Raw genomic sequence first — 23,882 nt, forward strand, 5'->3', positions numbered from 1 at the left:
TTTGTACATTTCCATAGACCACCCGTCTAATTATAAAATAAAACAACACATTCTTCACCAGAGGCGTAGCGACCTATTCTGGCGCCCGAGCATTGGCGCAGCTAGGGGAGAGCGGGTGGGGCGGCCGCCCAGGGCGCCGACCCTAAGGAAAAAATAAACTTCATTCTGAAGTGCATATCTGAATTTTACACAGTCGAAGTCAATAATATAGACGACTACTTAGCTTTACTGATTTATTTAACTAATTTTTACATCAATTGCGTGACACAAAAATAAAAAATATCAGGAATCGTGAATGCTTAAAAGCAGTGTTTCTTCCAGCCCCCCCCCCCCGAACGAAATGGAATTTATATAGAAAACATATGCTTTTACCAGGGTCCGCCCCCCCCCCCCCCCGAAAAATGCCCCCCCCCCCCCCCCCCCGTCCCCCCGGAGAAAAAAGTCTGGAAGAAACACTGCTTAAAAGCACGTGACTTCCATTTATAATTACTCACTAAAAACAAGAAACACCACTTTTAAAAATTTCAACCTAAAATGAAAATACAACAATTTTGATTTTATATATTCCATTTCGTTGAAAGCTATTATCTTTCCTGGTAGATGCTAGGCTGCTAACCGGAAAAAGCCTCGAGTTCGAATGGGTACCTAACTCATGTTAGGGAAAGTAAATGCGACTGGGCAAAGTGCTGACCACACCTTTCTTTCATATGCCGAGGTCAAGAAACAGCTGCCCAATGGATCGCTAGGTCTATAGAGGATTTCTTATTTTTACTCTTTTATTATTTTTCCAGTTCGTTTGATACATTTTTCAAACGGCATGCATCAAAAAAAAAAAAAAAAAAAAAAAAAAAAAAATTAAACAAACGCTCTAAATTTTCCCATCATACCGGAAGATATCTCAAGTTGTTGGTCAACTCGACACCCCTAGCGCTCATTTAATTTAGTGGTCGTTTCCTGACAACAGCCAACAGCTGGGGATATACCACTTGTTTATGGTTGTTGTGTTTTGTTTTCGCTTCCTGATGGGAGTGTCGAGAAAGGTTGCATTGTTAATTTGTTTTTATTATCTCAGTGGACCATGAAAGTTTAATGAGTTTTCCATAAATATAGACTGGACTCGACGGTCGTCTCGTTATAAAAAAAAACACCACCCTCACAAATTCCTTATTATGTGCGCAGTAGCGTAGCGAGGGGGGGGGGGGCGGGGGAGGGGGGGAAACATATGTCCCCGGGCGCCAACCTTAGGGGGCGCCAAAATGGGTTGGAAAAATAAGTTGAAAGGTTGAGGGGGGTGCAAATCGAAAGTTTGGGGGGGGGGGGGTGCAAATCGAAATCTCGAGGGGGGGGGGGGGGTGCAAATCGAAAGTTTGAGGGGGGGGGTGTGCAAATCGAAAACTCGAGGTAGGGGGGTGCAAATCGAAAAGTTTGTCCCCGGGCGCCGGGAAAGGTCGCTACGCCTCTGCATGTGCGTCATCACACAACACCCCCCCCCTATTCTCCCTCGATTTTATTTAAAAATGAAACACGCGTACCTCCTATTCCCCCCCCCCCCCATTTACACATGAACTTGTTTGTTTAAAAAATAAATTCCCCACCTAAATCTTCCCCTAAATCATTTCCCACCTAAATCTTAACCCAGTCTCCACTCTAAGCTCAACACTAACCTACCACAACTACCACCGCCTCACAAAAACAGACCTGTATACATTCTATCTCTCTCGTCGCTTGTCTAAGTTCACACTGAAAGTACACACAGCTTTATTGCGAGTAGTTAAACAAGAATTATTTTAAAAATCTAATCTAATTTAAAAAAATAGCAACATCAACAACAAAAACCAAGGTCTACATCTTCTTTTTCTTTTTGTGCCCAACACAAATGGGGAAGGTCTACATGACCTAACAAAAGTAAAAGGTCAAGGCGAGCGCACCTCCCACGTGACAAAAGGGTTTAGCTGTTTATGTGTTTTTTGATTGGATGGTAAACAAAGAATATTTTGAACTTGCTTATTATGTATGTTTGTGCATATATATATATATATATATATATATATATATATATATATATATATATATATATATATATATATATATATATATATATATATATATATATATATATATATGTGTGTGTGTGTGTGTGTGTGTGTGTGTGTGTGTGTGTGTGTGTGTGTGTGTGAGTGCGTGCGTGGATGCGTGCGCGTGTGCGTGTGTGTGTGTCAGTACATAGGTAGCTTTTTTTCTAGTTATGCCGCTGTCGACAGACTGATCTAAACGCACTTTTCCCACACTCCTAACTGATCCACCATATCGCATCTTTTGTCCTTGAACTATTTTTAGAAAAAGCGCTACGGATTCTCCGAAATGCTCGCAACTGCTGGATGTTCTCCCAGTAAACTGTAAGCACTAATTTGTGCAGGGGTTATGTGTAATGGTGACATGTGCTACTAATTAGAGGGCATATTCATCTGGAGTGCTTGGAAAAAAGTACATCAGTTGGCTATTGTGTAGCTGTGTGTTGCGCAAGGCAGTGTTGACATTGTTTTTAATTCACATTTTATCAACGCTGATTTTTTGGAGAATTTAAAAAAAAAATGATTAAAGACGGCACTCCGCGTGAAGTGACTGGGGACAGGTTTGTCTTTCTGGGGAAGTCGAGGCCTTTAAAATGTATCATCATCCTGCTCTCCGTCATCATTTTTGTTCTGTTAATCGCTGTCATCGTCATTGGTGTACAGAAATACTCCTCGAGTGAGAAACAGAAGGTAAGAGTAAGTAAAATTGGTATTTTGGTTATTGCGTAATTGAAAAGGGGGTCGTTTAATGATGCCCATTCCCCATGAGGGGGAGGGGTCTCTGTCTTGTGACATTGTGTGACGAGGGAATGATGGTGGTAAGAAGGTGTTAACTAGTGTTTATTTTATTGTTTTAAAAAAGAAAATGATACAATGATAACACAAAGAAAAATATGATTAGATTTTTCTTTTAGAATTATAGATGCTTGACTGGACGTTGTGTGTGTGTATGTGTGTGTGTGTGTGGGGGGGGGGGGTGGGGGTGGAAACGTGTAATTTAAGGTGGTAGCGATTTAAGGTGATTTAACGGGGGGGGGGGTGTAGAAATCAGGTTTAAAAAGCATGACGTCATTCATGTATGACCCTGAACAAAAATGCAATTACTCGTGAAAGAAATTATGTTAATTTAGCTCGCGACCAATTTGGCCATAATTTAACCCGCCACCCACCCACCGCCCCTTTCATACAAAAGGTCATCATTCAGAAATTGTCTGATTTTTTTCTCTTTTAACTCGATATATGATATATGACGTCTTTTGGGGACAAATGTAAGCACCAATGGCATCTAAATTCGCTGAGGTGGAAGTTTATCATTTAACACCAGAGCAAGTTATGAATTCTCGTATATGAACCATTCATACAATTTGGCCCCATTCCAGCATATTTGTAGATATGGTTTCCTGGAAAACATTTAGCAGAGGGTGTCCATGTTTATATACTGCGTACTGGATTTTAGCCGAATAGTCATAGCTCTGTCGTAACAACATGTTTATTTTTTTTTGTGTAAATTACAAGCTTTACACAATCATTGCTCAGGCTTTCAAACTAATATTACAAGCATTACACAATCATATCTCAGACTGCCAAAGTAATATTACAACCTTTACACAATCATTTCTCAAACTGTCAAACTAATATTACAAGCATTACACAATCATTTCTCAAGCTGTCAAACTAATATTTCTCTGATGGAAATGGAAGCAGAAGTTACGAGGAATGAAGTGGTCTTTTCAGACGCACGCACACACACACACACACACACCCACACCCACGCACCCACGCACACATATATATATAGAGTCTATATCATATTACAGATTAACTACAGCAACGATGTGGACTCCCCACCTTCCAAAATTTACGAGCTTCGCATGTATCGCATCCACGTCAAGGACTACAAACCCACAATGCAGGCGTTTAAAAATATCAGCGAACTGCGCAGCAGTTTCTCAAAAGTGTTCGGTTTTTGGACGGGGGAGATCGGGACTTCTATCAATCAGCTTGTCCACATTGCGGAGTACGGTAAATACCATTAGGAATTTTAAAACACAATTTTAAACATTTTGCATGTTTTAAAACACACTAATATTTTTTTTAAATTTCACAGTATATGTATGAATTTATAAAGAATAACCAAATCAATGAACATCTGTTGCCCGATGCACATACCTAGTATGTGACGATATTTATAGCCATACGGGCGGGAACATAGCTCTTGATTGGTCGAAATCTGTCAGACGCGTCAGACAAACGGAGTTAAATCCTCCGCACGATTTTTGGGTTTTGCGGTAGGCAGATAACGCGCCCATGGAAAAATCAACAGAAATCGAATAAAAAACAAAACCACAAAAAACTTAAGTGAGAGCGGAGCTATGCTAAGAAGGTTAAAAGGTTAAAATTGGTGCGCATTGAAAGTCAAAAGGCTGACTCGACTTAAAAACCGATGAAAAAGATACACTTACACAAAAGGTATCTATCATTTAACGGGAAAACATGGAATGCTTGTACGCCGTAAGAACTTGCTAAATAAATCTAAGTTTCAAAAGAGATGTCAAACCATAAGCTACATATTCTAAGTACGTCGTGACAATTTAGGATACATAAGACTACAAGTTAGATGATATTTTTTTTTTCTAGCAAGGAAAAAGAGGAAACGCACGAAAATAAAGTAGAAATCTAATTAAGCAGCAGTGTGTTTAAAAACCTTTTGTGATGATGATGATCGTGATGATGATGATGATGATGATACAACCTACCTTGTATCAAAAGAAGACAAGCATACATTTCGTGGAAATAATAGGGCTGGTAAGTAGGACACCAACCAGTTCTACGGCTCAATAAAACCTGCATGAGCCTAAGAACTGGTTGGTGACCTACTTACCAGCCCTATATCCGAAAGAATCACTGTTTATTACTTATAGTTTCACCTCAAGAATAGATTGGTTTATCACTATTTATTATAAAGGAAAAAATGTAATGAAAAACAAAACTGATAAAATTACAGTCATTGTTTTAATTAAGGAATGGGGTCGGCGTGGTCGAGTCGGTAAAAAGTCTCGAGTTCGAACCCTGGGCAGATGAGGCTCGTTAGCTGGGGACAGCCACACTTCTAGGAGAGAGACAACTCCAAAATCAAACAACTGCTGCCTGTAGTTTGTTCTTAGTTGGACAAGGGCTATGGAAGCAAATCCAAAAAGAAAAGCAGGCTGAAATCGGAGTCAATGGCGCATAATCCTTAATTGTGAAGGAAGCATGGTCGAGTCGGCAAAAGCTCATGGTTGATAAATTCTAAAAAAGTCTCGAGTTCAAACCCTCTGGCAGATAAGGCTCGACCACTCCCAACACTAAACTTTAAGAACGAAGAAGAAGAAGAAATTAAGTAATCAGAGTTTTAAAATGAAAAAAAAAACGAACTGCTTACATCACACTTTCTTAACCCCCAACCCCAACTCCCACTCTTCTCACTTGTCACAACACCCCTCTCCCCCCAACCACAAGAGTGAAATAATTGATATTAGTAGATTTAAGTTAGAACGAAACTATGTTGTACATTATCCACTAGCTCCTGGCCATTTAACTTCCTCCATGTTATACACACAATTGATCAAATATATGTTTTAATGCACAGTTTGGCATCATATTTACAGACAACATTAAACTATTGTTAAATCTGTTATGAAAAGCCATCATACTTAGGTTTAACATTATATTTTTTCATTATTATGTTGGACCAAAATCATTCCTTATAAATTGTGCCAAGATGCTATTTGGACCTAGAATCTACTTCCTCTATAAATCATGTAAAAAAAAATTCTGTACATCTTTATCATCAGATAGCTTATCCCAGCGAAGAACGGTTCGTACCAATTTGGGGAGAAATGATACCTGGAATACCGAGTTTGTCTCGAAGTTTCTACCTGCTGTACACGACTGGACCAATGCACTAATGACAACTGTACCACACACGCAAATTAATACGAACTTTGTTAATGACCCAGACCGCAAAGGTAAATTTATGTTTTTAGGAATATATATATATATATATATATATATATATATATATATATATATATATATATATATATATATATATATATATATATATATATATTAAAATCTAAAGAGTTTTTTTTTCATATAGTGTGGACTATATATGTACAGTTAAAAAAAATCTTATTAAACAATTTTTTATCTAATTTAATCAATTTTCCTAACCAAAATAGGATACATGCTGCATGATAATACAGCATTATAATAAAGCATCGGTTACATAATACAGTACGAAATCAGCAACAGATTAAATATTTGATCACATTTCAGCTGTTTACAAGTTGGAGATTCTCAAAGGGTTTGCTGCGGCACCTCCTGCATCTGGCGACGATACTAAAGAGATTCTTGTGGGCAGGTTCCTAAGTGTGCTAGGTCCCACCAACACGGGTATGTTGCAATATCAGTTCAAGAATATTTCAGTCACTCTTATTATTATGTAATGATATTTTTATTTAACAAGATTATATATATATATATATATATATATATATATATATATATATATATATGTATGTATATAACATTTATCTCGCAAAGGGAGACAATTTATAATAAACCATTTGAACTAAAGGAGATAAGTTATCTCAACTTTAACAATTTATTGAATATTTCACGTTTAGCTAAGGCCTGAGGGTCACGTAGATAGCAAGGGCGGATGTAACATCGTATAGGGGCCTAGCGAACCCTCCTGGCGTCCGGGGCGAACTTTCAATTTACATATATATATTTACATATATATATTTACATATATATATATATATATATATATATATATATATATATATATATATATATATATATATATATATATATATATATATATATATATATATATATATAAAATGTGTGTATGTATGTGTGAGTATATGCGACAGTCCGAAAAAGGGCTTAATAACTAAAGTGTACGATTTTCGTTCCCTAAAACTTTACTCGAAGCCAATTAAATTCCCCTTAAGATGTGTCATCCTTAAAAAAATATTAACAATGTCAGAAAGAAATATAGAGAGAGACGGTAGTTTTTAGCAGGCGCTAATTTGTTTAGGTCAGTTTTTTATGTTCTATCTTCGGAACAATCTTTGCTACACAGCTGGATTATAAGTTTGTTAGAAAAAGGTCATACCAGTGATACACAATAACAAAATATCAGAAACATTTATTGTTCACATTGGAATACGGCATGGGTATTTCGTTGACTTGTTTATTGTATGACGAAACAAGCTTGTGCTGGTTGAAGAAGCTGTAATAACCAGTTTAATGATAGTGGTACCGCCCATGACGTTCTGATTAGAATTAGCAGCGACGAAATGCTTTTTGACTTTTTAAACCAATGTGGAATTCAAACACATTGTTAAAAAAAAAATTCAGGCAGGATCTATAGCTAAATGTGAAGTCTCTTTCACCGTATGGCTCGGAGCTAGTTTACAGAAAGTGGAGAAAGAAAAAGGTGGTGGTTAGGGCATTTTGTCAGAAAGACAGTAAATAACATCATTAAGCAGGTGCTGGTGTAAGTTAACGGGGTAAGAAGAAGAGGGGGAGACAAAAAAGTCATGAAGGAAATCGTTTCAAAAAGAGATGGGGGGAGGCTGGATTATCAGAGATCGATCTTCATAAAAATCAAGTGATTTGACGAAATGTTGCCTATTTACCAATCCAGTACGAATCCATTCGATTTTTATTGGCAAAAAAAAAAAAACGCCACAAATCCCATCATGTTGGGCAAAACTGGTACAGCGCGTTTTAACGTTAATTTTAACTCTTTATTGTTTAATATTACATTACACAATCGTACAACGCGCTTTAATTGGTTTCTTATCTACGTGGTAATCTTCTTACTAATCCAGTGTAAACCTTGTGATTTTTGTTGGCGGAAAAGCAACCCCCCCCCCTGTCTTGAAAAACGTTAATACATCGGATTTTAATATCACTATTTTTTTACGGTAACACAATTGTGCAATAAGCTTCAATTCACATGATTTATTCTATAAAACCTATCTATTTCTATTATTCTATTTATATATCCAGTGTAAATCCTTCCGATTTTAGTATTATACTGCAACGTTATTTAAAACTGTATTTGCGTACTCTTTAATTTTTTGTTTTTTGTGTACTGAACAATATGAAAAGGTTGAAAGAATATGTTAACGCAAGGATTCTTTCAGACATTTTTACCCGATGAGGGATAGGGGATGTCCCAATTTTAGAGCTTTTTTGTACAGAGCACAGTTGTCTTGCATAAATTATAGGACACATGTTACATGTAAAAACTCTTGTTCAAAAATTTACTATTACATCATGTACATACAATACGATTTCAGAATACAGGCTGTGGCGCTATGCAAACATTGATGACCTTTTCGAGTTCTCGTGGAAAAAGTCCTTAGGTGAGTCACAAGGTCTTGATTACTACAATAATGCAATATTCATTAGTTGGTGACACAGGTAAAGTATATGTTGGTTGGTGTCTAAATATAGGATCAAAGTTTGGTAAAATGTTAGGACTAAGTGTTTTGCTTAAAATGAGGTTTTCGGTTATTAGCATTCTGGGCTCTGTTTTTTTTTTAATTGGAATTTTTTTTTCTGAGATAGGAAATACTCGCTTTACGAATAGGTTGGTATTACTAATCTGTTGGTATAACATTAGGGTGGTATTAATACAAAAAATTAACAATACAAGCTGCTATATACGTGAGGCGTTGGAAATATCACATTGATATTGTTGAATGGCAACTCTATTAACCAAGAATTGTTTTTGTTTGACAGCCAACCCACAGGACGGGACATCAATGCTGCTGTACCCCACGGAATTCTCCCGGCTGGCTTAGAGTCATCCTGGTCCATGTTATCACCCATCATATATACAGCCATTGGTCTACATGGTCTTCCCAGGCGAATCTAGGGAATAGATGCAACGTGATGGAGCCGTCGACTACCCACCCCACCCCCCCCCCCTCTCTCTCCGTAGATGTAGATGAAGACACAAAGTGTGTATATATATATATATATATATATATATATATATATATATATATATATATATATATATATATATATATGTATATGTGTGTGTGTGTATTTATATATATATATATATATATATATATATATATATATATATATATATATATATATATATATATATATATTTTTTTTTTTTTTTTTTTTTTCGCATTCCTTGGTGGCCTGAGGCTTTAGATTATACTAGCATACAACATGTTTTTAACATTTTATCTTCCTTTCAATATTAAAAAATCATTTCATGTTTTAACATTGTTCTAATGTGTTTGATAATGAACATGTTTAATGAATATACGGCCTAACAAAGGTGTGTGTGTATTAAAGCACTGGTAGTGTAAAATTATATTACTTTGCTTATTTTTTTATAAACTCTGTTGATACTATAGCTTATAGTCAGAGTTCACTATCCCGTTTCATATAAAGGATTGTAATCTATCATTAACACGATACCCTGCAAAGGAAAAAGTTTCAAATCTCGTATATATGTGTTACAAGCGTATAATAGTAAAGAGCTTGACTTATTAGATCGTACTTCTAAATTCCTGTAAAACTAAATACAATAAAAATTATACATCTTTAGAGGGTGGTTGAAATGGTTTCATCCTTTTATAGCTCGGCTTGGTGAAAATGGTGCTTTACTACATAACTTGAGGATAGAAATGTGGGGTAAAATCAATTAAATCTGAAGTCATTTACCAATGGGGCGTCACTTTTTTATATTAAAAAATTAAAACCTTTGATATATATATACTTCATTTTAAGTACTATACAAAATGTACCTTTTTTTTTTTGTATATTGCATGAAAAATAAAGTTCATTAAAAAGCAAAATTCTTTTGCTATTTGTGTCTGTATTTCAATTAAATTGAATTGTGTATATAACTCAGTCGTTTGAGTATTTTATGCTAATGTCATTCCCTTACAGTTGTGTTTTATTTTAAAGAATTGAATTGAATGTTTGCGTACACGTCATTGAATTGAAGTTAGTGGCAGTACCGAGTACAACTCCCGACAAATCATTTGGGTAAAGTCGTGTCATTAAGCGATCTCGAATAATAAATTACATGGTCGGATTGTAAATTTGGACGAACAAAATAAGAGACAGTTCTTCTTCTTTGTTCTTAATTACACAATTAAGTAAACATGTCAACATTGACTCGGATTTCAGCCTGCTTTTCTTTTTAGATTTGCTTCCATAGCCTTTGTCCAACCAAGAACAAACTACAAAAAGGCAGCAGCTTTTTTATTTTGGAGTTGTCTCTCTTAGAAGAGTTGCTGTCCCTAGCTAACGAGACTCGCCTGCCAGACTTTCGGTTAATCAACCATGAGCTTTATAGACTCCACCACGCCGCCTCCTACTAAAGCAGGAAAGCTGCATGCCTATCAGTGTCACCCCCCCCAACCCTTCAAGAGTGTGACAGCTATGGACAATCCAAACTGACTCTTAACTAGCCCGACTTGCGTGTTGTTAATTAACTGATGCGTGAATATTTGGTCAGTTTGTATCTCTAAATAACACCCGGGATGTAGACACGGTTTATTTCACTGGGAAATGTACTTTAACCAAATTAATTTTTAAAAACTGTTTTAAAAGTCAAAGGTGAAGAGGCGGGGCACTTAACACGTGAACAGCTGTAATGTTGTTTATCTGTCCAAGCTAGATGATACTAATTTATATACAGAAGAATTGCCTCAACATGATTGGTATGTGTACATATATATATATATATATATATATATATATATATATATATATATATATATATATATATATATATATATATATAATCGTTTGTATTAATATTTAATCAATGTTGATCTTTAAAAATAGCTAAAGACAGATTCACATCAGAAGATAATTAGGATAAGTGCGTCTGTTTCAGGGAAACCTTCAAATTTAAAATGTATCATAATTATGTATTCTGTGATTATAGTTGTGCTTTTAATCGCTGCCGTCGTACTGGGAGTACAGGGCCGCCCTTTGGGTCAGAAACAAAAGGTAAGTTTGCTATATAAGATAACTAACGTCGGTATAAAGTCGCATTGGAAGTAGAGAATGGGGTGGGGGTGAATTCGGATTATTGTGACGTGTGGTGTGTGTGTGTGGGGGGGGGGGGTCGGTTCAGTGTTTAGAGTGTGTTGGTTTTTTTTTTTATTTTAAACATTTTTTAAAGGATAAAAATAGTAAAAACCATAATTATTTTAATCAGTGGCGTAGCCAGGATTTGCTCATGGGAGGGGTTCAAAAATGTTTCCACACGTATATTATCGTATATAATCCTATATATATATATATATATATATATATATATATATATATATATATATATATATATATATATATATATATATGACTATATATATGACTATATATATGACTATATAATATATAGGGGTCAGGGTCTAACCCCCCCCCCCCTAGCCTATGCCACTGATTTTAATTTGAACCGCGGTGATCTTTTATATTTAGAGGTGTGAGCTAAGAGAGCTGTCAGTTTAAAAAGGTTTGTGCGTGTGTGTGTGTGTGTGGGGGGGGGGGGGTGGGTTTCTCATTTGAGCCCACAAGTGATAAGGAATACAATTATATATATATATATATATATATATATATATATATATATATATATATATATATATATATATATATATATATATATATATACATTTTGAGGTCATCATGGAAGCGATGGCTAATATCAGCCAAGTCCGGAGCAATTACTCAAAGCTGTTTGGGTTTTGGGCGGCGAAGATCGGGACTTCTATTAATATGATCGTCCACATTGCAGAGTACGGTGAGCAGTTCGGGATACGATCTTTTTTTTTTAACACAATCATATAAGTATTTATGTTATTCAATTACCTTGATCACAATACGATACGACAGATAAGATACGATGTGATGCGATACGATTTCATACGTACAACATAGTTCAATCAGATTCATTCTGGTACAATACGATACGAAACAGAGCTATACAAAGATGCGCACACTATTACTTACAATGAAACATAAAAAAATTAAATACTAGATTCAGGATGTATTTATTTTTTTATGCAAAACTCCGTACAAAAAGACAAAAAAAAATTGTAAAAGAAAAAGAAGTTTACTTGCATAGTCTTAAATTCATTCATTTAGTTTTTATTAAAAATGAATTTCAATTATAAATTGTCTACCAACCTTCCCCAGAGTTTGCTAGAGATGTTCGCTAAATTGGATCTTAATTTGATTAGGGCAAAGTTATATTTCTGTAAATATATTGATATTGTCAGACAAATTATTTATCAAGTGTGTCTATATAATTATTATGGGCCATCATTATCATCTTTTCCGGTTTCTGGATAGCTAATTGTATGTGAAAAGCACATAAGATAATATTAGCTCCATCAAAAACATTTTGAACAGAGTGTTTAATTCAGACCAATCTTTATAAAGAAACAAGGAACAGAATGCTTGTAACATTCTTAATCTTTAAACAAACAGTGAAGAAGAACATCTTGCTGCTCTGAGCTAAAAAAAGCATGAAAGACAGGATGACCACTACCATTGTTGTCAATAACCATAATGGTTAACAGTGGCAAATTATAAATATTAGTTTTATAAGTAATATTCATCACCAAAACTTCAGGAAACTTAAATAGTGTAGAATCTATCTACCAAGTCCCTAGTCATATACACTACTAAATAAACAAAATCCCCTCCCTCATTTCTACCAAAATCAACCCTTCCACCCTACCTCACTATCCCATTTAAAATCTTCTCTGCCTCTTGTTGGTCTGTCTCTTTTTGTGCATTGGCTTTAAATTGCTGACATCTTTTGGTGCCACTGTAACATTCGGATCTGAAAAAATGACATCTCTCACATGTGTGTTTGAAATAGAAGTGCACCGAAGGATCTCGAGGGTCTCAATAACCGGGTTCATGGCTACACACATGCCGTCTTTCTGGTAGAGCATCTGCCACCTAAAAAGAAGTAAGAGATCAATTGAAATTTAGCATTATGAGTTCTCTAACCTGTGCACTAATCAGCAACCAATATTGTAACACTGGACATAGAATATAGATCTACCTCTTTTGACAAAACATGATTTGTATGTGTGATCTGACTGCACAACCTGTACTGGCTGTAGTCCCCCACCTGCGTTATTTTCACACGTAGTCTGGATGAGCATCCTAACTTCAGGGACCTTGAATAAAAAAGCAAAATATAAGTCAGTTATAATAAAAAAAAATTAGGTATCTAATTAATACAGGCTATAAAACTCAAGGATACTTACAAGATAATTAAAGTTTAGGGGAGGTCACTCCCACTTTGTTTTCATTGAATTTTTTCCCTTACAGCAACACCTCTCCAGTGTAAACCGAGCTTACTGGCGGGTTCGGCCTTCTCGTAATAAAATGGCGTCAGAGAAAACAGCTGCGCTGATTGGTAGGTCACATACTCTACTGTTTTTACTACGAAGTGTAGGCCTAACATTAGCAGAGTAAAACGTTGAACTAGGCCAAAGAATGTAACAAATTACGCAAGCCGTGTACAGATAAAAGTCGTCAATGACTTTTTAAACTGCAGTTGTCGGCCCTTGGTGTAGTATTAGACATTAGACCATGATTGATTGAAAACATTCGGCGTGAACCACAGTGAGAACACAGCTCACTAAAAATAAATATATTAATACCAATTAATTAGAGAGCCCAATGTTTGCAAATAAACCAACCTCAAATTAAATTTTTTAACCATCCTGATGTATCTTTTTCCTGATTGTAAAGTGTTCTGTCATATTGGTAGAATTCTCATCTACTACTCAAGCAGCTTTGGCAATGGAGGCGAGCGAGTTGACGAGATTCCGTCCCCAATGTTGTTGACATGGAATAAAAACGTGCTTTTTAAGATTTAGACCGTAAAAAAAAATAAAAAATAAAAACTTAAGCCTAAAATTAATTTAGAAATTTTATATTTTTAGAATAAATGCTATAAAAGTTGCAAATCCAGAGAACTTGAAAATAATTTGTTGAGTTTAAGGCTACATTTCTAATTATTTTCATCAAGCCTAAGTTAAAACCGGATGTTTCACTTTCGTAAGACAAATATTGATTGGCTGTACAGTAACTTAGTGATCGATAACTATTTGTTTACAAAACTTTGCAGATCAAGTTTTTAAATAACAATGCAAATTAAAAACCCCATGACCTAGTTTTCTATTTTTAGCTTACAATGTGTACAATAAAATCAATGACGGCCTATCCAATAGCAGGATGCCATTGTTTATGTCGCCATTACACGTGAAAACCAAATTGTTTTTGCTTTTTTTTTTAGTTTTTATTTAGTTACCGAAAATATTATAAACATCAAATACATCCAATCTTTAGTAAAGTCCGAAAAAAACCAGATAGACAGGATTTTATAACCATATTAATTGTAACTACGCTGTGCATGATTTTTAAACTAATTTATACACCTCTCAAATACCTTTGAGAGTTTTCTCGCTCGTGTCCATTGAGAATTGCTTTGGTTTTAACTGGGAAAATACCATACCGACTCTAACCAGAACAGCGAATAGTTCTTTTTGTGACCTCACTGAAACATTTCACTTCTTTTATTAGGTGCCAATAATGAGATCAAGAAATAATTCATAATAAATAGTGAACCTCTTTTCAATACAAAACAAAATATCTGATTGACATTATACGTCCTGAAATTTCTCAATTTGTATTTATAAATTCCTTTAGCTTGACTTTGAAAACAGTTTCAGCAAAGAGTTACAGTTTACCCTATATCTTGGAGAAGTTTTAGGTCTAACTATCTATATATATATATATATATATATAATTCTCTTCTTGGATACCCTAGAAAACACCAAGCTCTCAGCGCGCATAGCAGCCCCCTCTCTTCCTCTCTAAGCATATCCCTACCACCCCCACCCCCACATGGTCTGGTGAGCTGTGGTTCACGCTAAATGTTTACAATCGTAGAGCCTGGTTTAGTGACGGCTACTAGGGGCAGATAATTTAGTTTGAAACGATTTTAAACTTAGGGAGTTAATTAAGAGGATGCTGCTTCTGCTTTCACGGGGGGGGGGGGGGGGGGGTAGGGCAGGGGTCGGGGGAAAGGAGGGTAATGGGGGTTATCATCCTTAACGACCTACTGATAGTGTTTTAAAGCAAATATTTTCAGTGGCAGCATTGTACTGTTGAATTCACAAATTATGAATTACTGAAAAGTAGAAAATAAAACAACTACATAGCTGCGTATGATACGCCGCGGGTCGGCTCGTAATTAGTAGTACTGTTCTTTTTATTTAAAGCTCTGGAAGAACAACCTAAAGAAAAAGAAAGCACAACCCCTAAAGCCTTGATAAGAAACAATTTTTTTCATAGGAAGTCAGCACTCATAACATGTATTTTCCTCCTGTTGATCATACTAAATACTGTTCTTCTACTGGTTATTATCATTGGCTCTCACATTAAAAGCAAGGATGAATCACAACAGGTAGGTAAACTAGTAATATATGTAGCTTTCAATAAAACATAAGAAGTAAAAAAGCAACAGATTTTAATTGTTTAAAAATATATCTGCATTAGTAATACAAGCAGAAGTTGGGTATTTTTTGGTAAAACAAATTTTTTATCTTTACCAGTGAGATTTGTTTGGTTAAGATATTTTTCCCTTTTAAAACTCAAAAACATTTGTTTTAATTTCTTTTACCTTATATTTGAGCTAGCTTTTTCTTTTAATTGTGCGGTGTTGAGTAAAAACAAACATTAAAACTTAGAGTAGATTTTTTTTTCTTCTTTTGTTGCATTGTCAGTCATATTTTAATGCAAACTTATTGATTTATTCGCTTTCATCAAAATATCTATTCTATGCTAAATCCTGAGGGTCCATGGGTCAGGTAAAGTAGAGTTCACCAATTTCTAAAACCTTGGCATATGAAGGGATAGTGTGGTCAGCTCTATGCCCAGCCACCTTCCGTAGCCATCAATTTGGGTGGACTCAGGGACGTCCAATGGACTGAGCCTAGGATTTTAACTTGAGACTTTTGAGTCAGCAGTCTACCATACAAACATGCTATCTCTCTCCCACAATAACCTTAGTGATATTTGCTGTCAATGGAAATAATAGAATGTAATTTTCTTTTTAAACAAGGTTTTCCAAATTTTATCTTATTTTAAAACTGTTTCAAACTTAAATACATCTGTAAAAATGCTTTCTCTTTACTATTTTTATGTTTAGTACTAATAATTTTATTTATTTTTATTTTCCTTTCAGGTCCATTACAATGCAGAAAACTACCAAGAACCCTCAGAAATTTTTGAGTTGCGCATATATAATATTTATGCACAGAACTTTTCAGACACACTGAAATTGTTTGAAGAAATGAGTCTACATCGCAACCTTTTTTCTAAAGTCTTGGGCTGTTGGACAGGAGAGATTGGCGCCTCAATAAATCAAATTGTACAGATAGAGCAGTATGGTAATTGTTGCTTCATAATTTCTTTTAGGTTTTACAAAGCAGCAAATATGATCTTTATATATCATCATGATTTTTGCATATTTTTTTTTTTTGTCTTGTGGGTAAACTTGAAGAAACTAAAAAAAAAAAATTAAAATCTCCTTTAGGTCTAAAGGAATTTTTTTTTTTTATGAAACAGATTTCCTTTCGTTTTTGTGCCATAAATAAAAAAAAAATGTGTGAACTAAACATTTTAAACTAACTCAAACCCCCCAAAAAAAATTCTGAAATGAATAAAATAGATCATAATTATTTTTGCAATATTCTGTAGTTGTTGAATGGTGAATATTATTTTAATAAACTTTTAATCACATCCGTTTTCTATTTCTATTATTAGATTTTTAAAAAAAAAGTATTTAAAAATATTTCTGAGATTTTCAATACTGGTATTCCAGAAAGTTAATTCAACTTTGTTGCCTGTACCATGAAATGTTCCTCTTTAGATCACTTGGATCACCGTAAGAAAGTTCAAGGTGAATTATCAAACAACATCAGATGGCTAACAGGCTTTATGCGATATCTTTTGCCATCTGTCCAAAGCTGGACCAATGCTCTGATGGCACCAGTACCTCATTCTCAGATCAACACCACCTTTGACAGTTCCTCAGAAGGTACTTAAGCTCTGTATGTTGTTGGTTTACAGTTAGGGTCTCTCGATTTAAACAGCACAGCATTTGAAATATATTGGAAACAAATTAATGTAATATTAACTTTTTCTACTTACAAAACAAACATGATTATTTGGCCCTAACCCTAAACAGAATGAAAAATATGAAATGATAAAGCAAAATATTTAAAATGGTTTTATCATTTTTGTTTCCTTTAACTAACTCGAAGGCACAAATCTGATAGCAAGTATTTAGTAAAATTCACCTATATGGTCAATGAAGTAGAGTTCATTAGCTTCTTTTAATAGGTTTAGTGATCAGCATTATACTTATTATTCTAAATTACAAGTACAGAGTTTTTTAAATCCTATTGTAGCACACTTATTTTCATTTGTGTTTCTACACAACTTATAAATATTTCCAGCTCTTTACAGGCTAGAAATTCTAAAAGGATACAAAGCAGCGCCCAGTAAATCTAAAGACGGTAATGAGGTTCTTGTTGGTAGATTTCTTGGTGTGTTTGGATCCACCAACACTGGTATGTTGCTGCTAATTTCTATTGATCATGTCTGCCTTTTTTTTAAACTTTGGATCATTATTCTTTAAATTCCATAAATTTAAATTCCATATTGTTTATTAATCAATATTAGTATATCAGTGTCTTTTAAATGAGTTAGAACATTCATTTTTTAAAATGTTTACAGAACTTGATTTTTTTTTTCACAAACCTGAATGTGTAAGCCTGCAAACAGAAAATTTCAAATATCTCATTTTAAGTTTTGTCTGTCATGTACTATTTAACCCCTTTCACAGTGCACCAGGAGATTCAATCTATCTTTATTATGATTCAGTTTATTATATATTCAGATTTTTAGCCAATATGTTTGCTAATGTTCCGTATAAATAAAAGCCTATTCACTTCAGTAACAAAGTCTTGAACTCCTTTTAGTGTATTTATTAAACCCAGAAACCAATTTCCAATATTTAAATAAAATATTTTTAGTGTACCGTATAATTAAAGGTTAAGTGAATTTATTTTAAAGACTGTACAGTTTTAAGTATATTTTACACAACTTTGAGGACACTTTTGCAAAAAGTGTCTCCATAACACAAACTACCCATCCTCTGCTTCTCATAGTTGTGCTGTAGAAGAGACATGTTGTGTCTAGCTCCTGAGTAAGCTAGCACATCTAGACTGTCTTAATTATACTAACGCTATCTATTATTTAAATAATATGGTTGATAAATAACCTAGGAGGCATGTATGATGCTGGAAAAATGGATTTTTCAAATGATTAGTAGAATAAGATTGTAGGCATGATGTAATCTGATTACTGCAATATATTTGGCCGGATTAGTTTTAAATTTTCATTTTCTTATGTCTTATTGGCTGTGTAGGTGGCTGAAATATTGAAATTTTTTTGTGTTGATGTTACAGAATACAGACTGTGGCGCTATTCTTCAATCCACCACCTGCAGGCTTCATCATGGAAGAAGATATTATGTAATTGAAATAGTCATTAATTTTATAGCATAACTTATCTATTTCAAGATGGCTCATTGGTGTAACTTAAAGTATATGTTAAAAAACAGCATTATTGAATCCTGAAGAAGAAAAAACTTGACCTAAATAAAACCTGCTTTTTTTTTTATTTAAATTTCTGATTCTTGATGCTGCCTTAAAGTGACTATAAACTATTGTTTGGTACTTCTGCAAGGATATAAATGGCTTAAAAGTATATCTAATATTTCATGTATTCTAATCATATTATTATTTATATTCAATTAACTGCAGACATCAAAGTCTGTTATAACATAAAATAAAATCACTTAATAAAACCGCTTATTTTATTCTACAGCTAACCCTGAAGATGGCACATCTCTCCTATTGTATCCTACCAAGTTCTCAGCTTTGAGATAAACTTTTCAATACTCAGCTGGCAGCAGATCTAATCCACTCAGGCCTTATTTATACATTTACTTATATACATTTCTGTCAGGTTTTTATATCTACTTAAGGGGTCATCCATTTATGACGTCAACACGGGGGGGGGGGGCCCAATGTTTGTGTCCATTAGGCTACAAGTGTAAGAAATAATGGCTAGTCAAAACAGAGCAAAATATGCTAAATTAAATGATTTGTATCAAAAGGCTTATCCCTCCAAATAAAAAATTCAACCTCAAAAAGTGGTTAATAGCCTATGGCTTAATTTAAAGAGGCAGCCAGAGGAACAATGTACAGCTAAATTAGTAGAACTGCAGGATGTCATCAGGATAAATCAGTCCCAATCTTTATCATTTTGGGCCAGGCTACCCAAAAAGGATACAGGTAAGAATTGCATTTTATTTCAGGAATATAATATTTTTTGGTAATAAATACTTTGGTCTACTATTTTATTAATGTGATTTTTCAGTATTTTAAAATATGAAAATGGTAAAAAAGTTTAATAAGATCTGATTTAATTTTTTTAAAATCTTGATTGTCTAGAATAAAGAGGGACTGATGAAAGTATTGCTACTGAGCGAACTAATAAAACTCAAGCTCCTGGTCCATCAGAGTCTGAACAAAAACCAACCACCTCTACAAGTGAGTCTGGACCATCAGTTTTAGAAGCAATAAAAGCAAAACTAGATGTGGATGATTCTATTAAAAAAATGCACCAGCGCAAGAAAAATTAAAAGAAAACATAAACTTAGAAAAAGCTCGAATCGTCCAATTACAAGAGCTTAAAGACTGGTTTGGCGACGGCAGAAAAATTTGAAACAGCTAGAATGTTCCAAAAATTTGGTTAAAAATTGTGAACAAAAGTTAAGTCGTATGCAGAAAGATGCTGAGCGACAAAGGGAGCGCCGATCAAGTTTAAAATCACTCCTTATTGGTATTGGAAAGTTCACGAAAGTGTAGAAAAGTTTGCCTGGCCGAGATGTGGGCGTCCATCTCTGGGAGAAGAACATGGTGATCTGCATAAGAGTTGCTGGAGCAGATAAAAGGTGAAGGGCGGAAGTATTGCATGCCTGTTAAACTCTGGATGACTTAGCAGCTGAGCTAAAAAATCTAGATTTCTCTCTAAGCAGGTCAGCGTTACACTTGAGACTGATTCACCACAGACACCACTGAAAAAACATATCCAAACAGTACCGGTAAAGCTATGGCGGCCGGAAAACAGTGAGCGAAAGTTGCATGAAAATGCAAACTTTGCATTTTCAACAAAGGAATACCTAAAAAGTATTTCCTCTATGTTTGGGCCACAGGCTGTGTTTGTCTTGTCAGTTGACGAAAAGGCTAAAGTCCTCATCTGTCTGGCTGCAGCCAACAAACAAGCCCCACTGCTGATGTGTCTGGAATACAAAGTCAGACTTCCAGATCATGACTTTGTTATAGCTGCTAAACACAAGCTTATACCCTCTGTCTATGCAGCTTGCACAATTAAAGCACCATCAGAGCATTCTGAGTTTGCAATAACACACTCTGGGCCAAGGAATATAGCCCCCAGACGTGCCAAGCATGACAGCAGCACGGCGTTTACACATGGGAGAGATGTGGATCATTTGCTACACCTTGATTCTTTTAAAGCGGTAGCTACCCATGAAGGCAACATTAAGCCAATATTCCTTGCTTTCGTGGATGGAGGACCTGAGGAGAACTCACGCTTTCTTAAAAACTAGTTGTGGGTGCAGACAGGTTACGAAAGTACAATTTAGATGTGTACATAGCTATGACACATGCCCTGGGAATGTCTGCCTACAATTATGTTGAATGAAGAATGGCCCCACTGAGAAGGGAACTGGCGGGCTTGATATAGCCACATGATTCATTCAGTAGCCATTTAAATGCCTCTGGAAGAACTGTAGATCCAGAATTAGAAAAAAAAAACTTCTAAAAAGCAGGAGAGGTGTTGGCTGAGATCTGGAGCAATATCAAATTTGATGGTTATCCGGTCGATGCAGAACAATTTTGACACTTTCAACTGCCCCTGGGAGGATTGCTAAACTTCTTTAAAAAAATAGTGTTTAAAAAATTATTTCATTATTATTAAATTTTTAGGCTTTGGCATGTTTTCTTAGACACTTTATAAAAAACTGTGGGATAACCAAACATGAATACATTCCTTATTTTAATAATAAAAGCAGTGTAAAATAACATAATTAATTGTTCAACACTACCTAATAGAAAAAATATTTCTTGTTGTAAATACATTGTGAAATCTAATTTTGATTTGAATTTATTCTTTAAAGGATCAGCTAAACTTTGTCTTATTTAAATTTTAAAATTATTTATTAAGTTATTAACAAAGACTCAATTCAAAAGTAATTTTTATTCTAAGGCCAGCAGCTGCCCTTTTGTAAGACTGTTGCTTACTTTTCTGTGTGTGACTTACAAGCATCTTTTACAGTGCTGCTAGTATTCCAGGACCCTCATTCCTTGTAGGGTGTGTGATCTTGGGCATTATTTCCTCCAAATTTAAAAAGTATCAGAAATTGATACACGTGACCGTTTATTTTGTGAATATTGTAAATTAAAAATATAATTTAGTTTTCTATAAATATATTCTTTTAATTTATCCAAAATACTTTTAAAATTTTATTACCATTTAAAACCTAGCAATCTGTATTGGTTTGATTCAAAATAAAAGCTATTTCAATAAAACAAGCTTTCATCATTTATTTTTGTAAACACATTCCATTGTAAATCTAGACACGAAGATTAATAAAATATATTTGTACCGGTATTTGTAATATTATATACACACAGAGTATATACACACACTTAATGCAGTAGTTTGAGTAATAGTGGAAGAAGATTATGCAAAAACTTATAGTCAGTGTGGACATCCACTGGGGGGGTCCAAAATCCCAAAAATATGTGGACGTCATAAATGGATGACCCCTAATTAAACTTCATGTTGTCAATATTTTAATGTTTACTGAAGTTAAGTGTTGTCAAAATGGATCTGGGACAATGTCAGCAATCATTATTTTTAAATATTTTACCTTATTAAGTGTTTACTTACAAACATACATGCTGTTACTCTGGTCATGGTGGTTAGCCGTATTGTTGTATATCAGGTTTTGGTTAAATATTGTCACTCAATCTTGTCACATTTCTAATTTGAGCAATTCCTTTCAAACTTTGCAGACAAATCCATTACTATTTTCAAATCTATCCAGATATTAAATTAGTTATAAAAAATAAATTAAAGGTTACTATATTCTATAACAAATTATCACTCCTCTTCACTTGTATTGTTGCTTACAAGCCTTAAAGCTGAGATTCTAAGATGTGGTAGATAATTGTCATTGAGAGTTAATATATAGCAAGTTGCTGGTCAAGGATTTAAATCAGTTTATAGTATAGTTTTAGTCACCAAAACTGACCTCTCAAGAATGAATGACCAGGAAAAACATTACAAAATAAGGGTATATAAATATTATAAACATAAATCTTCTTAAGCTATAATATTAAATATTTAAAGCATTAGAGAAATCATTTCATTCTATTTTGTGATTTAAAATGGATTGTGACAATATATTTTAAAATGTTGTTATACATGGTAAAAATTTGTCTTGATGTCAAAATTTTGGATGTTAAGAATAGGTTTTAAAGTTGTGTTCATGTATAATTTGTGTCTAAAATTTTAAGTATTTGTGAAGATGAGTACGCTGTGCTCATACTAATTCTGGTGCTATTTAGTTTGAATTATCAGTGTTCAGAATAAAACAATGTTATTTTATGTCAGTTTTTAGGATATTTATAATTTTATACTGGCAGCTGTCTGACTTATACAATTAAACCTTTTTTTTAAATACAATACCTACTAGTGACTTCCTTTGTTTTTTATCCTTTTTTTTGTCTGACTTTTCAGTGTAGGGATCTATATATTTTTCTTTAGTCAAATACCAAATAGCCATGTTTAAAACAAAAGCATTTCAAGTATTGAGTGGAAATTGTTAGCAAGTGCTTGCAGGTATTTAACAGTTTGAGAACAACAATCTAGATCTGTCAAAAGAAATTTTTAAATGGTGTGATTTACACTATAAGATGTTAATTAGTAGTACCAGTATGGAATTTGAGGAGTAATGGTTCCTAATATAAATTAATTTAAAAATAACTAAATGATCTTAGATCACAAAATTATAACATTAAACTCCTAAAGCATTTCACTTTTTCTTAACTTGGAAGAAACTGCATCTTATCTAATCTGGTCTCCCATCTAAATACTTTGCTTAGATCAGTCAAATATGTTTGTTTTTCTGTAGTAGTTGTAAATGGTTTACAGTATTGTAAGTAAAAAAAAGTAATGTACCCTTTTCAAACCTAGTGGTCTGTGGGGCCACCTTTACTTTCCCGGCCTTATGTACCCATCATAGCGGAGTGGCTATCTGACTTTAGCCCAGGGACCGAATTCAAGACTTTCCGATTGCTCTACCACACCTCTTGTTTACAGCATTCAGACAGGTATTTTTTCATAAATTAAAAAAAAATCCTTTACAGCATTAAATTTAATCTATTAATGGGGAATAATTCATTCTTTTCCTTGATAAGTATTTAGTGTGAATTATCTCTCTTAGTACGTTCATGACCCTATTACCTCTGACCTATTTAACAATAGGCCTAAAAAAGGTCTACC

The 23,882-nt window shown here is 34.3% G+C and overlaps 2 protein-coding genes and 1 long non-coding RNA gene across 4 annotated transcripts; 2 read left to right on the top strand and 1 right to left on the bottom strand.

The window, feature by feature from the left end:
* Positions 1 to 2,363: 2,363 nt before the first annotated feature.
* LOC131953256 (protein NipSnap homolog 3B-like) lies at positions 2,364 to 9,155 on the top strand. 2 transcript variants are annotated; one of them, XM_059316363.1, is made up of 6 exons: positions 2,364 to 2,768; positions 3,890 to 4,094; positions 5,906 to 6,079; positions 6,393 to 6,509; positions 8,438 to 8,503; positions 8,883 to 9,155. In XM_059316363.1, exons 1-6 carry the CDS (start codon positions 2,592 to 2,594, stop codon positions 8,942 to 8,944), a joined length of 801 nt encoding a protein of 266 aa, XP_059172346.1. In that variant the 5' UTR covers positions 2,364 to 2,591; the 3' UTR covers positions 8,945 to 9,155. The 2 variants fall into 2 exon arrangements, with proteins under 2 accessions (XP_059172346.1, XP_059172347.1); XM_059316364.1 differs by having other exon boundaries at positions 2,366 to 2,762; positions 8,883 to 9,153.
* Positions 9,156 to 12,310: 3,155 nt separating this feature from the next.
* LOC131953260 (uncharacterized) lies at positions 12,311 to 13,548 on the bottom strand. The gene is made up of 3 exons (XR_009388611.1): positions 13,412 to 13,548; positions 13,204 to 13,321; positions 12,311 to 13,097 (listed from the first exon to the last, which is right to left on the bottom strand). It is a non-coding gene; the product is annotated as an uncharacterized LOC131953260 (long non-coding RNA).
* Positions 13,512 to 19,295, top strand: LOC131953258 (uncharacterized). Its single transcript, XM_059316367.1, has 7 exons — positions 13,512 to 13,563; positions 15,437 to 15,621; positions 16,402 to 16,606; positions 17,089 to 17,256; positions 17,678 to 17,791; positions 18,692 to 18,757; positions 19,113 to 19,295. The coding sequence occupies exons 1-7, from the start codon at positions 13,533 to 13,535 to the stop codon at positions 19,172 to 19,174; spliced, it is 831 nt and encodes a 276-aa protein (XP_059172350.1). The 5' UTR covers positions 13,512 to 13,532; the 3' UTR covers positions 19,175 to 19,295.
* The last annotated feature ends 4,587 nt before the right edge of the window (positions 19,296 to 23,882 follow it).

Source organism: Physella acuta, unplaced genomic scaffold (assembly GCF_028476545.2).
Source record: "Physella acuta isolate Inbredline_101_S28 unplaced genomic scaffold, ASM2847654v3 ptg000914l, whole genome shotgun sequence".
In the NCBI taxonomy this organism is placed as follows: Eukaryota; Metazoa; Mollusca; class Gastropoda; family Physidae; genus Physella; species Physella acuta.